Raw genomic sequence first — 15,397 nt, forward strand, 5'->3', positions numbered from 1 at the left:
TTGAGCAACTTTTGTGTCTTTTATTAGAATACCTGAGTTTAAAGAAAACAACATACTCAGAGCAGGGAAGGCATGAGTAAGTCACTTTTTGTTTATTTTCTGTTGTATCAGGAAGCCGATGTCTCTACAAGGTTTAAGAGAGAAAGGGAATAAAATCCTGAAAAGTTACTGGGAACTTTTTCATTCTTCAATACTGTTCGAGTTGGACTTTGAGTACACCTGGGGGGAAAAGGAGCATTCAGGTGATCTGCATAAACAGGGTAATTTTGAGAAGCTGGAAGAATGCAAAGTCTGGTGTTCACCTATGGATAGACTTTCTGAAATAATCCTGTAATCAGTGTGAAGACCTCTCTTTGTCCCCCCAATTCAGCCAAATGCAGGGAGACCAAGATTCAGTAACTTATGAACAAGCTGTGTGAGTGTATTATTACCAACTTCATAGAGAGAAAGCTTTAATTTGGAAAAAAAAACAAAAAAAACCGACATTGAAGCTTTTCAGGTCTCTTTTGTGCACACTGAAAATTAATGAATGCATTCAAGTCTTTGCTCATTCTAAAATTATAAAAATAGATTAACTCAGTGTTTCTGAATTAGTATGACAGGCACATTTGTATGACAGACAAACCATATTTTTAAGAGAAAATACTGGAATGTTTACTTCCAGAAGTAAATTTGGGGAAGTTGAGAGGAGATACACAAGAGGAAGAATGAATACAAAAAAGACTGCCAGTCCATAAAATTTTAATATGATTCTTCATTTTAACTGTAATGTAGAAAAAAGGTCATTGTTCCCCAGTAACTACCAGTCCCCGTTATGGAAGAGATGCAGATTTCATTTCTCCTTTATGACAAGAAGCTGTGCTGCGTGTAATTTGGACATCTCTGCTACTCTGTCTCCACTGCTTAACTACTACCTGTTTATTTTTTTAGAGCTGAGAAGTCAGCAAAAGTCTAGAAACATGATCTCTAAATAAATAAATAAATAAGCAATACTATTATCATGCATATGGACAAAACTTTCAGAAAAGTCTTCATACATTTTTTACACTAACGATATAAAGCATGCACGCATCTTCTTTGTTGGATTATGCTAGAAGCAATTTTTTGGTGTTGTCAAAGTGAATCAACTCTTACAAATTATACATGGCAATCCAAGAAGGAAGGTGTGTTTTACTGAAGAGTGAATTTTTCCCTTTCCCTTCGGCTCACAGTGCCATGGTATAACAAGCTAAGTCAATCAAGCATCTGTCAAACATGGCCCCTCAACCTGAGTCTGGGATTTGGTATGCTCTCAATTACATGGTACTTAAGTAGCGGTATGACTCAGGAAGTGCTTCAGAGGTGGTTACCTGTCCCGAACCTTCTAGGTTGAGAATTTGAGAGTAAACTGCCCATCTCTGTTAGAGCAATGACTCAACACATAAAAAAAACCCACCACATTTATCCTGGTTCTGCTGGACACAGACTGAATATTTTGCATCTAAGTTGTTGTGATGATTTTAAACTTGAATTCTAGCTATGTTTGTATATGATAGAGAATGGAAAATGCGAATGGAAAGGTATAAAATCAGAGAAGAAAGAAACAGTGTAACAGAGGATTTTGAATAGAGAAAAGGTGAAGTTCATACCGTACAGTGCCCAGGTTAAATGTACAAAATTAAACAGATTTATTTCTGTTCTTTCATTTTATACCTCATAAAAGCCTTTTGGTTTCATAATTATAACTTCCCTGCAAGGCCTGTATGTGATCTGTTTCCCTGAAACTCAGTAAAACAAAGACCACAGATGGCTTTCTTTGATAACTGCAATAACTGGAGAATAAACCGCACAGTGTTAATTCATTAGTTCTGAGGTCTTCATATGGGTTCTGAAAAAGATGTATCTGGATACAAGTTTGTCTGCATAGAATGTGTTTCTAAAATGATAGGATATTGAACTATAAAATATAAAATCCATTTTAATGATTTAATCATCAATCATGCTATGATGAGATTATTTAGCTCAACAGAAGGCAAGTAATTCAAACCCTGCCTAAGAATTATTTTTAGGCATCAACTGGCAGTGCAACTAATTACTCAGTTTATGTCCATAATGATTGAATAAACTCCAGCTCTGAAACAAATGAATAATACCACTTTGCATTTGCATGGCACTTATCATCTATAGACCTAACAGTGTTTTTAAAAATGGGCAAACATTCATGTTGACTATTTCTAGTGAAAGCAGAATGTCCTGAATAAAATGTGACTATGAAGACAAATCAAAGCCTGCTTGAAATACACTGCTGCATTTAGCCACAAGATTCAGCAACGAAAACACAGTGAAAACATGTGCTATGCTTACATGAAAGGGTAATCAGGCAGGAAAACAAGTTTTTATAAAGGATACTTCATACAAAAAGGGTTGCTTTTTGTAGAAATCTGAGATTAGCTAACTGTGGGATATGATGATAGTGTGCCCAGTTCGGACTGTTGTCAGTTATTAGTCTCTGCAGTTGATGTCATCACAAGGAGATACATAAATACTTGCTATTTTTAACTTCAGAGTGATTGTCCTAACTCAGTTTCTGAGCTGGGATGCCCTTCTGTAGTGCAAGCAGATTCATGGTGGAATGGACAAACTGAGGATAGAGCCTGCTGCCTGCATGGTTATGCACACAGCTGACTCGAAAGCAGCATTAGTCTCTGTGCAAATATAGAACAAACTGCACCCTGATGTATTAAGACCCATTTTGTCCCAAACTTGTCCCCTGAAAAACGTCTACAGCTTGCTACTGAACTGAGCACTGGCCCTGGTGGAACTAGAGCTGGCATGTAGCTTTTGTCTCCAAGAAGATCACTGGGTAAAATCAAAGTAGAAAATTCAGGAACTGGCTTAACCTAGAGGAGATCAGAGCTCTGTTTTCTGATTTTAGGTTGCAGAGTGATTTGTTGGCATTGCTTTGCTTCAGCCTTCTTTCTTGCTATGTGATGCAGGATATAGGATAAGACATAGCACAGCAAAAGCAACACTAACCGTTTAACATCTAAACATATACTCCTAAGCCAGAAGTGCGTCCTTGTGGCTAAGAGGGTCAACTAAGTATTCTTGGGAGTGTTAAAAATAAGCACAACCAGCAGGTGGAGGGAGGTGATCTTTCCCTTCTGTTCTGCCCTGGTGAGGCCACATCTGGACAACTATGCCCAGTTCTGGGCTCCTCAGTTCCAGAAAGACAGGCAAATTCTAAAGATAGTCCAGTGGAAACCCACAAAGATGACTAGGGGTCTGGAGCATGTTCTGTAAACAGAAATAACTTTTTTTTATATTGCTATAATCCATGAGGTATAATATTTGAACTGTTTTACTGAGTTTCATACTTTTAAATTATGAAGCAAAGGGCTAGAAGTCAATACATATTATTTTAAACAACAGGATCTGTGTTTGGAAAACATTAACAGACATGTCAACCCCTTCTGTGTCAATATAATACAATATACATTCTAGCAACCACAATCATAGGAAAAAAAAAGAAGACAAAATGTCCAAAGGTAAGGTAAACCCTGCCCATGGCAAGGGATTTCATCCTTTCCAAACCAAGGCATTCTATGATTCCACGATTCCTTAAGTAATTCTGGACTACTACCAACCTGCACCAAACATGAGGAATTTTAGATCCAAACGTCATTTATTTCAGCTAGACTTGTTAGGCAATGAAGATAGGGTGTGAGAATTCAAACTGAAATTTCAGTCTACTTAATTATTTACAATATTTTGTAAAATCCACTGTTTTTCCTTGCTTTTACTCCCTTATACTGCACATGCTTATATAAATGCAATGCAAGGACATTTTGGAGGCATGCATCACAGCTGATCTTGTTGCAGATGCCAAGATTTCCTACAATTTCACTTTTAATAGCTGTGTAAGCACCTTCCATCCAAGGGCACAACTGAGATTTCATGAAGGCACCAAACCCAAGGCAGAATTAAATTTCTCTGGGCTGAAGCTACAGGTCAGTAATGTTTGTGGCTGACAGCCAGCCTGAGTTCAAAGCACAAATACACTCATATTATTTCATAAATCTGGTACAGACTAGCTCAGTATTCAAATTAGTGAATTAATTAGCTACAAACTTGAGTCCACTTAGACTGACTCTTTCCAGTAAAAAAAGGAATGTGTACAGTACTGGGTACTGAAATTATAAAATTATAAAAGTATAGAGTACTGAAATTGCAAGCTATATGAAGATGAATTTTTTCACTGTTTTTCAGTGTTTGGGGAGTTTGTTGAAAATATCTTTCTCCCAGCACTTCCCTAAGCATACTGTACTAACATTTCTTTTTTCACATAGGATGCAAAGCATAAGTTATCAAAATGTGGCCTTTACTTTAGGTTTGATTGTTCTTATAAATGTGAGACCTGCGAGTCTAGAATCACAAAATACAACAGTTTCAATTTATTTTCCATAAATCCTCATTTTGTTTGTCAACTTTACTGCATGCATGTAATGGGGTGACTGAACAGGAAGTAGAAGTGTTATTTTTGAGAATCTAGAGTGCAGCTTGTAAAATAAGAACATATTCTGAGTTGTTGGTATTTCTGCACTCCAGCATCTGCCAAACTCCTGCAGAAGAGGTCAATCTAGGGCTAGTGCTCTTTGCCTGGTTCCTCTGGGTATGCAAGCACAAACCTGCCAGTTTGCAGTAGTGCTGATGCAGGCCTTGAATCACATTCCAGATCTGAAAGAACCAAATTAGAAGCAGCTTTTGAAAACACAAGCTGATTGACATCTCTATATCCAGCTTCATGTTTTAGAAAACATTAGTCAGTTTGCCTTTTCCTGTTGTGATGAAATAATCCTCCCTGTTTTGACAGTCTCTAGCTTTGTGGAATGGAAAGTCAAAATAAACAATGAAGATCACATTGAACATGCTAATACACAACCACAAATGCTTCTGTAATTCCTAGACCTCAGCCAGACAGCTTATCCAAACATTTCCTCCTGTTGACTCTCTCTGTCTCCCACGCCATCCTGGGCTACTAGATTTTAGATAGGAACTTCTAATACACATTATACAGATTGAAAACAATTTCATTAGCACACACTCCACTATCATAATTGTAATCTTCAGTAAATTAATGCAATTAAGCACACTAGGGTCTCCTCTGACCTGTCCCCTCCTCTCAGCACACAAATGGAAGCAGACAACAGGCTCTTGTATAAAGCTAGCACACAGTGTTCTCGGCAACATTATCAGGTTTACAGCATTAGCAGGATCATGTCACTGCTTCTTCTTCAGCTGCTAATGCTCTCATGTCTTGGAGCCACAGAGCCACAGCCAGATTCACAGCAAAGGAAAAGAAGGCCCTTTCAGCACCTTTTCTATTTGGACAGAAATCTACTTGAAAGCCAAAGTTTTCGTGAGTTGGTGGGGGAAAACCCAGTAGGTGTTAAGGAAACCAAGGAAGAGCCAAGCTTTTTTATAGCGTTTCCACAGACAGCAGAAGAGAGTCAGAAGCAAGGGGAGAAAAAAATGTCCAGATTCATCCTTCCTAATGCAGAACTCCATGCAAACAAAGATCTGAGAAACTGGGCAGCAACCAGAGAGATCTCTCCTGTGGAAGACTTCTCTCCATCCCACTACTCCAGCAACAGGGAAATTGAACCTCCCTATAGAAAAGATGCAAAAAAATTCTGGGACCATTTTATGTCAAGGAAAAATTCAGCTTCTGAAGAAGTTGTCCTGCCAATCAAGACCAATGAAATGCACCAAGAAACCTGCAGAACCTTGCCTTTTCCCCAGGTAAGAACAGGTGTCCTCTCCCCTGCCTCTTATAATCAGCAACCTAAGATACATGGGTTAGTTAATTTGCTAAGACACAGGGCCACTTCAGAATATGCAACAACATTAGCTCCTGAGAAACACTCAGTACTAACTTAGATTTATGTATCACTGCTACTATTGTGAATTTCATTCTGCTTTCTGTTTCAGAGTGTTGCTCATGAGAACTGTGAGAAGGTGATAGTCCAGAATAATCTGTGTTTTGGCAAGTGTAGCTCTTTTCATGTTCCTGGTCCAGATGATCGTCTTTATACTTCCTGTTCTAAATGCCTGCCCACCAAGTTTTCCATGAAGCGCTTGGATCTCAATTGCACCAGTTCTGTCCCAGTGGTCAAAAATGTCATGATCGTGGAAAAGTGTAAATGTGAGACTCAGAAGACGGAAGATCCTCTGCTTGGATCTCTACAGTCAGACTTTCTTGGAAATATACCTGAGCACAATTAGCTCACTGAAGGTAACTCTGAAGTCCCTGATTAAGAGAATATGCCAATGAAAAGAAAAATAAGAAATAATCAGTGAAGCAAGGTTTTCATCAGACATTTACACCATAATATTAAAGACACAGACTTTCTGCTTAAACTGCGTCTCTGCTTTGACAACAGATTCACTTAAAATTTAACAGATGTTCCCTTGCTCAAGATTATGTGGTTTATGGGCAGAGTCCTTATTTTAGCAAGATAAATCTTAAGAAGTTTTCCATTCTTCCAGTACTTAACATCCTAACACACTAGGAAACAACAGCTGAAGAACGAATGTGATTTATTTCTGCAAAACCCTAAAGTACTAGATAGCTTATGTTGCCTTTACTTGCTGAGAATGACAGTGCTGTTCTATTGGTAACACAGAGGAGTCTTTAGTCTCTTCAACTGCAAAAACAGGTCTGTTTTTATATCAAGAGAGTGACTGGAGAATTTAAAATATAAATGCACAGAAAGCAGAAAGAGAGCTGTGAAGAGTTACTCTGATTGTTCCCAGCTGGAGTTCAGTTTCCAGTAAAACTTACATACCTCACAGCCTACACACTTAAGATAATGGTTGCAAATGGTGTTTTGCCATAAAAACTACTTACTCTCCTTTTATAAATCTGCAGTTGTTCTGCATTTATTTTTATTGAAAGTTTAATGTAGTAGAAGGAGGGGAAAAATGCAGGTATACTTTCACATAAAACACCAGAAATTAATGGATAGTTATTAATTACTGTTATTTAAATTCACTTTGGCAACATTTTGGCAACAATTTAAGTTCACAAAGGCAACAAACATTTTCTGTGTGATGAATTTCAAGGTTGACAGCGACAGCAAGATAAAGTTTAAGCAATGTTCTCAACAGTTAAACTAAAGCATAAAATATATATCTGTGATAGAAAAAAAAATCCCTGCAAAATAATTTTGAAAGCATTTTACTGGGAAAGGTCTGATTCCAGTCCTCACCAGCACAGCATCAGTGGCTGTTAGCTGACTTCTGGCTTCCCAGTAGCTTCTTCCTGGATTTGTCTTGCAACCCTGGCGTGTCAGACATGGATCATATTCCAGAAAACAGACTTCATCCTATATCTAACACAGCTTCTGTAATCTGATGGGAATATTGCTCTAGTGCTATTGCTGCACTATCAGACTTTGGTTCCTGTTATGGAACTGTTTGCACCTCTTTCTTTGGGTGTTGGAAATAAGTATTGATATGACTAGTCAATTCAAGGTAAATGATTCCTTTGTATACAGACTACACAGTGATCAGAAGTGTTATAATAACCTCTTAAAAAGATGTTCCCCATAGCTTCATAATGCAAGGTCCATATTTAATTTTTATAGAAAAGAGCATCTGAGTGATAACCTGGGCATCAGGTTATCAGATACAGAGTCTGAATTGCTGCAGTAGATGCTTGCACATTACTTGCAGTGAATGAACTGTAGTACACAGATACCTTTAAATATACGTAAAACTGTTTTTTTAAATAATAAAAACTGCATACTAAAACTGAGCAAAGCTTTTTGTCTGTCCTTTTGCACTGAGGACTAACGAGTGAAATGTATGTGTCTCTTTGTATATTATGGTATGATATATAATGTCATTTCAAATAACAAGCTGTTAATGTTTAATTATCCCTGTATTGAATGCATTATACCCAGTAAATATTTATTTTAACTTATTTTAACATTTGCTCTATCGTTATTATACTGATCAATATTCTCAGGATGCCAGCTGGTGAAGTGAGCTAGCACCCAGATTCAGAAATGGGCTATCACGTTAAATTGAAAGGAGGATGAATAAGCTGAGGTTATGAACAAAGAAAAAACGTTTATCTGAAAGGCTGTATCAGCTCAGAAACTTGTAGCTTCAGAGAACAAAGTAGTTCTGAACAAGTATTGCAGTCTTTTACAGAAGCTACTTTTTCTTACTGGGCACATCCAAACCAACAGCCAACCCTAAAAACTGGTGCTTTGTCAAAGAATGCTGTATGCAAGTGGAAAAGCTCTCACTGCAAAGCTCAAACCTCAGTATCTTATCTAACCTTTTGAGTTGTGATGGTTAACATCCAATTTTAATCAAGCCTAAACACACACGCACAAAAAAACAAATAAATAAATAAATAATTATTGAAGTTTCCATCTTTTTTTTTTCTATCTTTATTCCCAAGTCTATTACTATGAAACCTTAAAAAGCTAAATTTTCAAAGTTTCCTATTATTATTTTTTTAAAGCTGTGTGCACATATAGAGATCTTTGTCTGCATTTTCTTCTTTGAGAGAACCATTTGAAGGCAGGACCTAAACTTCCAATAAGATCAGAAGAGAAAATGAAAAATTTTTCAGTCCCATAATTCTGACATGGCTGACTCCTAAACTGTGACTTTTTCACATAAGAATGGTAAAACTGAAGTTATATTTTGGACTGTAAAGTATTCAACGTAGTTTTCAAAGCTCTTTCTGTGTGCTGCTGATTATTGTAATCAAAGAAATCTATTCATGTGAAGAGTCTGCCGGACTAGATTCTTAGTGTGAATTTGCACAGCTTAAAAGTAGGTGAAAAGAGGTAATGACAGCTGTAGTAATTGCTAATTAGATTAGTGCTGTAGTTTTTTTGGATGAATGTTTAATTAACCCAGCAATGACTGGTTGCATGTAATTAGCACGGCATCCTGCAAAATCAAGAATGTGTTAATTGGATCAGATTTCTCAGCCTCTAAAGTTTCTTATTAGGAGTAACCTGTGCCTAGAGGCTAACAGGATTTTATTCTTTCAGCACAGCTACAACGGCCTCTGCTAGTGTAATTATGTGGGTCAGAAAGGTGAGGGGTTATGTCCTTATCGATATATTGGTTCATACTGTGGTAATGCTCTTACAGTAGTAACCCTGCATGACTTCTGTCTAGTTGCATTCATTCAGAAGCTGAATAGTTCATGTAATGAATGTTTTTCCCACTGTAACTGCTTGCAGTGGATGTGTTCCTAGTGCAAACCGACTTCACAGAGCAAGACAAAGCTATAGTTAGAAAACTGTCTGTACTTTTGCATTTTTTCTATTTATTTTACCTAATAAACATTTTCCAAACACATGCAGAGTTATGTTTTTTACCTTGGAAATAACTGAGGAAAAGCACTGTTTATTCTTGTTGCCTGAAGAAAGTATATCTTCGCTATACACTATTCTCTTTCATAAGGGTTTTATGAGACTGGCATTAATGCCTGTAATTATGTCAAACACCAGAGGGTAGCTCTTAATGAATGTCACCCTACCATAATTTCCTGGAAACCATCTCAAAAGCTGCCCTCAGTACTTTGTGCTTGGTACTTTGTCCATCGTGCTTATGAAATATTCACAGCTAACATCATGGCTGTTTAGCTAACAAGCTTTAGCATGTTTTACTGACAGGCGGCGAAATCTCATCTCCCAAACTTCCCAGTTTCTCACAGCAATAGCAAGACAATGAGATTCCTTGCTCCAGGGAGAGCCCCTTGCCAGTCTGTACAACTGCATAATCACATTGTGGAATCGGGAGCCTGTGCTGTGTGGGAGGGTGCAAGGGAAGAGGAGTGGGGCTTAGGATACCTTGGGTCCTCCATCAGCAGGTCTGCATTTTGACAGTTTGCCAGAGCAAGCAGAAGACATATACTGATAGTGAGTTACAAATAATTTACATTTGATATTTTGCTGAACCTAACGCCTCGAATATCTGGTAGGCCGCTACCAACTTCTGCTCCCTTTAACGCTCACCATGGCAAGCTGTCAGCATTTACTATGCTCATATGAGAAAGAATGGGGACAAGATAAGCAAGCTTGTACTTGGCCCACCACAAGAATAGTGCAAAAAACATTAATTCTCCCCACTGAGAACAAAGTTATCCTGTTTACTCATGTTCCATTGTACCAGCAACATGCATTTCAACCCAAACAATGAAAAATGGATTAAAAACTAAAATATAATAATAATAATAATAGGAAAAAAAAAATCTGAAGCATTTTTGTTTTGTTGGTTTAGGGTTTTGCTATTACCAGCTGCTTACATACTTTTGAAGGTGATTTAAACTCACCTTGACACAGATGCATCCTGTCATCCCACCTGGGCTTCCACCAGTAAACCCTGGAGAGAAAGAGAAGTTAAAAGAACTAATGCCCACACTTCTATAGCAAGACATGCTGGCAGAACAGCTCCTCGTGCCTTTGGAGGGCCTTGGGTGAAAATTATCAAGATTATACTACTGCTAGGTATACTTCTACTATAGTCCACATGTAACCCCTCTGGGCTGGCTGGCAGATCAGTAGATTTCACCATGTCAGCCACAGAAGCGGATGGATCAGAAAGTGTACCCTGCCTTTGATTTTTCTGGTAATTAGGTAGGAGAGAGAGCAGATAGAGTCCAGGAGCTATTTTCCTTTAAACTGACTAATGATTCATCCTCAGGATGTGACATTAGGGCTGACAAAACTTCTGGGCCAGGATCAGGACTGATCTCATTTCACTGTGGTGTGTCATTAATACAGACCTCTGTTACATATCAGAAATGTGGTCCTTTGTGACAGAAAAGATTTATCTCTGATCCTAAAGCTAACAAGAGCCTCATACATATGTTAGCAAGGTTTACATGGAAGTAAGCAACAAAAGTGGTGCCAAAGAAAAGAAGCGTAGGTAACAAATTGCACAATTTAGAAGGATCCAGAAAGGCAGGTACAATTGAGAAGGTGAATTTCTCAACCCAGGAGACACCTGCGCACAGCCTTCTGCACCTCGATCAAAGGGCACAACTGGGCACAGAATGAATCCTGAAACACAGCCTCACGAAGCAAGGGACTTGTAAGCAGTAGGAATCCAGGGAGTCATGATGCATACTTCTCTCCTGCATGTGCGCTCCGTAACAGAGCATCAGCTGTTACCGCACATGGCTTGATTTTAGCATGCTGATTTAATGTTTACAGAGTGCCAATAAAATTTTTATGATGACAGCTGGTGGGTCCTATGGTAATTTATAAACAGCAACAACAACACAACACAGACATCAGAAACTCCAAGAGGGATTCTACACTATTGTGCAATATTCAGCACCGAAGAATATGGGTATTTTTCTAATTTTGTAGACTTTTAATAGTCTCTGTGTAATACATCCACATTATGTAGAGCCCATGTTATTCAGTTAGTATTTCAACTAGGTGAGTTCTGTTCTTCAGAATGAAGTTCACTGTTAAAGACTCATCATTATTTATCACAGAACCCAAATTCAAATAATCTGGATTTGCTACTCTGGTAAAAGTGTCATGTAATTTATGTGTTTGTGTCTTTAAGTTAAACTGGTAAGCCAAGCACATGATTGCTTGCTTTTCCTCCTGCACTGTGCTTCCCCAAAAGAAATACAAACAAATGGAAACAGATGTGCTCACTACCAAATTTCAGCAGACTACTGCCTTTATTCCACAACCCGTTTACTATGAAAATCCAGGAGCAGAAAAGAATAACATACAACCTGTTTGATGTGACTACAGATCCTATGACTGGCCACTACCAGCATGCCACAACAGATCTGCAAGCAGCTGGCATCTGACTAAAAGATGACACTATTTATTTTTCATTCCATGGGAAACTTTCATCTATCATGCTTTCCCTCGTTATTTATTTTTCCATTTTATCCCAAGTTCTTATTTTCCTATCCTGATTTTTTTTCCTATGTGCATTTAGTCTTCAAAAAAAGCTTTCACAAAACCACATATTATACCTTTCACATATAAATTCTCATGTGCAATTTGTAACTGAATGGAGGCTAAAACTGTTTTCTGTTACAATGTCTTTTCCAGTGATTCTACTGCCCATGTTTTCTGTGTTCCAACTCATCAGCCTGCTTTCAGTTACTTGCTCCTGCAGTAGGTAGCAGCTCCTGAAGCAGCCCCATTCCCTGACATACCAGGTATGCTTAGTTCACTTTCCAGACCGGCTTCTGCTGTAAGTATTTTCAGGTTGGAACAACTTTGGCTTGAGATGTTAACATGTTCAGTTGATACTGAAAGAAAAGAATTAGGACAACAGCCTGTATCAGTGATGACCACTGCACTACTCTTCACCCATTTCTGTGCAGGAAAAGCACAGCAGGGCAAGAGCCCACAGCTTCCAGAGGGAACCAGGCCACTAAGCAGACGGGGCTGCCCTGAGGCAGCCAGGAGATCACATCAGCGATGTGTGCTCCAGGGGAAGAGTCCCAGATGGGAGCTCTGAAATCACCCTCCATTACAAGCTGTCTGTAGCTCTGAGCCGCTACTAATTGCTCTCTGGGCAGAACCGACTGCTAAAAACATCAAAACAACAACAACAAAAACCTGCGGGCACACTCCAGGGCCGCCTAGCGCAGGAACGAAGCCAAACCTGAGGGATGCCCTGGGCGGACCCATAGCCATCCGCGCGCATGCGTGGCCTGGAGCGCGGAAGCGGAAGGTGGCGCTCCCGGCTCGCTGCTGGGGCGGCCGCCGTTCGGGAAGGTGGGAGCAGCCGAGCTGATCCCCGGCGGTTGCTATGGAGAGCGGGGGAGAGGGGGGAGCGTGACCGTGGCCCCTCCCTTCTTCCTCCCGGCCTCGCCCTACGGTTGGTTCCGCCTCGTGCCCAGGGCAGGGAGGGGGGCGAGGGGTCCGGCGGGGCAGGCGGTGGGCTGCTGCGGGATGCAGGGGATGGTGCTTGATGATGGTGCTTGATGATGCTGGCTCTGCCTGCCAGCGCAGGAAGCGCTGCCTAACCTTCTTCGTTTTCACGCTTTCATTTTCTATCTCCGTTAGGAAATTGCAGGTCTTCAGGCTGAGGTTGTGCGCAGCCTTGTGCTGAAGTAGCAGTATGTTACCTTTGGTCAGCACTAGGGAAAGGCAGTTTTCTTGTGCTGGTGATGTGAGGGTGCGGTGGGTGCATGCTGGCAGCGCAGGCCCGTGTGGTGCTTGGCATTCCTTTCTCGGATGTAGGCGGTGTTGACAGAAACGCCTTGCAAGGTTCTGTCTGTAACCCACCTAGCTGGGGGCGTCATGGCTACCTGCTCTAATGTGTCAGCAGCCGCCCGGTATCTGCACGATAACAACCTGCTGTTCTGTCAGTGCGGAGTGCTGGCTGAAAGGGGTTTGGCCGAGGCAAAAACACATCACTGCATGTATTGGCTGTTCAGATACTGTTTTAGTCATGCTGAAGTCCTGTGGAATATAATGCTGTTTCTTGTCTGACACAGTTCTTCCCAAAAATGGCTTAAATGTGTAGCTGAAAAATAATTCACTCATGTGCTTTAAGTCCACTTATTTTATTTTATTTTATTTTATTTTATTATTTTATTTTATTTTATTTCCTGGTAAAGTGTAGTTTTTGTTTTGTAGTGGTTGCTTTAGGCAGAAGCTCTTCAGCCAACAGCAGAAGACTTAGGAAAGTTTTAGATGTAAAACCAGAAGTTGGCAGAGTGTATTGACTGCTGCATCCTTGCTTTAGCTACCACACATGGAATATATAGCAAGTTATATATATAGCAACTAAGTTGGTGAGGAGTCTGGAGCATGGGCCTCAAGAGAAGTGGCTGAGGGAGCTGGGATTGTTCAGTCTGGAGAAGAGGAGGCTCAGGGGAGACCTTATTGCTCTCTGCAGCTAACTAAAGGAAGGCTGTAGTGAGCCGGGGGTTGGCCTCTTCTCTTCTGTGATAGTGATAGGACTAGAGGGAATGGCCTCAGGTTGCACCAGGGAAGATTCAGACTGGACATTAGGAAACAAGTCGTCAGGCAGTGGAATGGGCTGCTCGGGGAGGTGGTGGAGTCACCGACCCTGGAGGTGTTCAAAGATGTTGTATTGAGGGGCATGGTGTAGTGGGAACTACTGGTGATTGGTGGACAGTTGGACTGGATGACCTTGTAGGTCTCTTTCAACCTTGGAGATTCTATGATTGTAAGTGCCTACTTCCTGTTCCTGTCTAAACTGCTTAGAAAACACTCTTTTCAGGAAGTGGTGCTTTTCCTCCTCTAAATGTGTACTATATAGAACATAGCCTTGCTCAGTTTGTGTGAGTTCTATAAATTGTACTTCATAGTAAATTATACTGAGAAACATTGATCTGTGTAAACATTTATTGGAGCATTTGTGGAGAAAAGTTCTGGGGAGGCGAGATTTGGCAAATCTTACTTTCCATACAGAACTAGAAGGATTTTTTTTTGTGTGTGTGTATGTGAATCTTGCATTCTTGCAAGTCTGTTACTTCAGTTCTGGTTTGTGCAAAGATATCTCTTTTTTTGGGATTGACATTCTGCCTTCCTACTTTAGGTAATCAGCAGACATCACATCAGCATTCATACTGAAGGTTATTGTACTGAGCAAAATTCTGTTTAGGATAATGTTAACTGGGGAGAGAGAAGAGGGTTATGGAAAATGCTCTTTATGCACCCTCTCATAAAGGTATTTTTTGGAAGTTAAAGAATAATTTTTAATCACATAGGAAGGATCACATTGACAAACATGAATCTTTTCACAGCCACAGGTGCTATTTCCTTTCCCATGCTTTGTGTTTGAAATGTTTATTTAGAATAGATTGTTATAAATTCTGTTAGTAGGGGGAAAAAATGCAAAGCCTCGGGCACGTGGGTTTTATCCTAAGCTATTTTGTTGGAAAAGTTCTAGGCATTACATGTGTGAGTACTGGGTGTGTAGACATAAATTGTTTGTTTGGTTTTTTTTTTCAGTGGTATCATTGTAAATTGACTCTTAAACGTTCTCAATGTACAGTAATTCTTATAAAAATGGTACTAACTAAATTATGTGGGAGTGGTCTTCCTTTATTTTGGTGTAGTCTTTTTTTAAAAAGAGTGAATACAGATTATTATTATTATTATTATTATTATTAACAATATATTTTAAAAGTGAAGACTGCAAATTCATTTTGCCTCTGAGTTAAATTCAGATCTATTGTTTTCTTACCTAGTCACTGGAATGTGCTTCTGTTTATGTTTTAATATTTCCCTGTATATGTACTAATCTGTATAAGGTACATAGCCTAAGGGGAGAAGGGTGACAAGCTAACTTTTCTAGAAGTTGCCATGCTAACATTATCTGTATAGTATCGCTGGGAGGAGTATAAAGAAAAACAGAAAAA

At 39.5% G+C, this 15,397-nt stretch overlaps 2 protein-coding genes and 1 long non-coding RNA gene across 22 annotated transcripts in view; 2 read left to right on the top strand and 1 right to left on the bottom strand.

Annotated features, from left to right (window-relative positions):
- Positions 1-77: 77 nt before the first annotated feature.
- LOC107306146 (uncharacterized) lies at positions 78-12,386 on the bottom strand. Of its 2 annotated transcripts, none has more exons than XR_014939093.1 (3): positions 12,209-12,386; positions 10,349-10,398; positions 78-219 (listed from the first exon to the last, which is right to left on the bottom strand). It is a non-coding gene; the product is annotated as an uncharacterized LOC107306146 (long non-coding RNA). The 2 variants fall into 2 exon arrangements; XR_014939092.1 differs by lacking the exon at positions 78-219 and adding an exon at positions 4,621-4,716.
- CER1 (cerberus 1, DAN family BMP antagonist) lies at positions 5,089-8,424 on the top strand. The gene is made up of 2 exons (XM_015849020.3): positions 5,089-5,781; positions 5,971-8,424. The coding sequence occupies exons 1-2, from the start codon at positions 5,173-5,175 to the stop codon at positions 6,262-6,264; spliced, it is 903 nt and encodes a 300-aa protein (XP_015704506.2). The 5' UTR covers positions 5,089-5,172; the 3' UTR covers positions 6,265-8,424.
- A 348-nt stretch (positions 12,387-12,734) lies between the features above and the next one.
- ZDHHC21 (zDHHC palmitoyltransferase 21) overlaps positions 12,735-15,397 on the top strand; it is a 38,261-nt gene continuing 35,598 nt past the window's right edge. For 17 of the 19 annotated variants that reach the window (XR_014939091.1, XR_014939090.1, XM_015849011.3 and 14 more), the window contains exon 1: positions 12,735-12,879. The gene's annotated coding sequence lies outside the window, so the exon portion shown is untranslated. Of the gene's footprint in view, positions 14,200-15,397 lie in introns of all 19 variants that reach the window. The other 2 variants (XM_085527956.1, XM_085527962.1) reach the window with 2 other exon arrangements.

The sequence above is a fragment of the Coturnix japonica genome, chromosome Z, assembly GCF_054131305.1.
Source record: "Coturnix japonica strain WE chromosome Z, WE-NBRP24, whole genome shotgun sequence".
Lineage (NCBI taxonomy): Eukaryota > Metazoa > Chordata > Aves > Galliformes > Phasianidae > Coturnix > Coturnix japonica.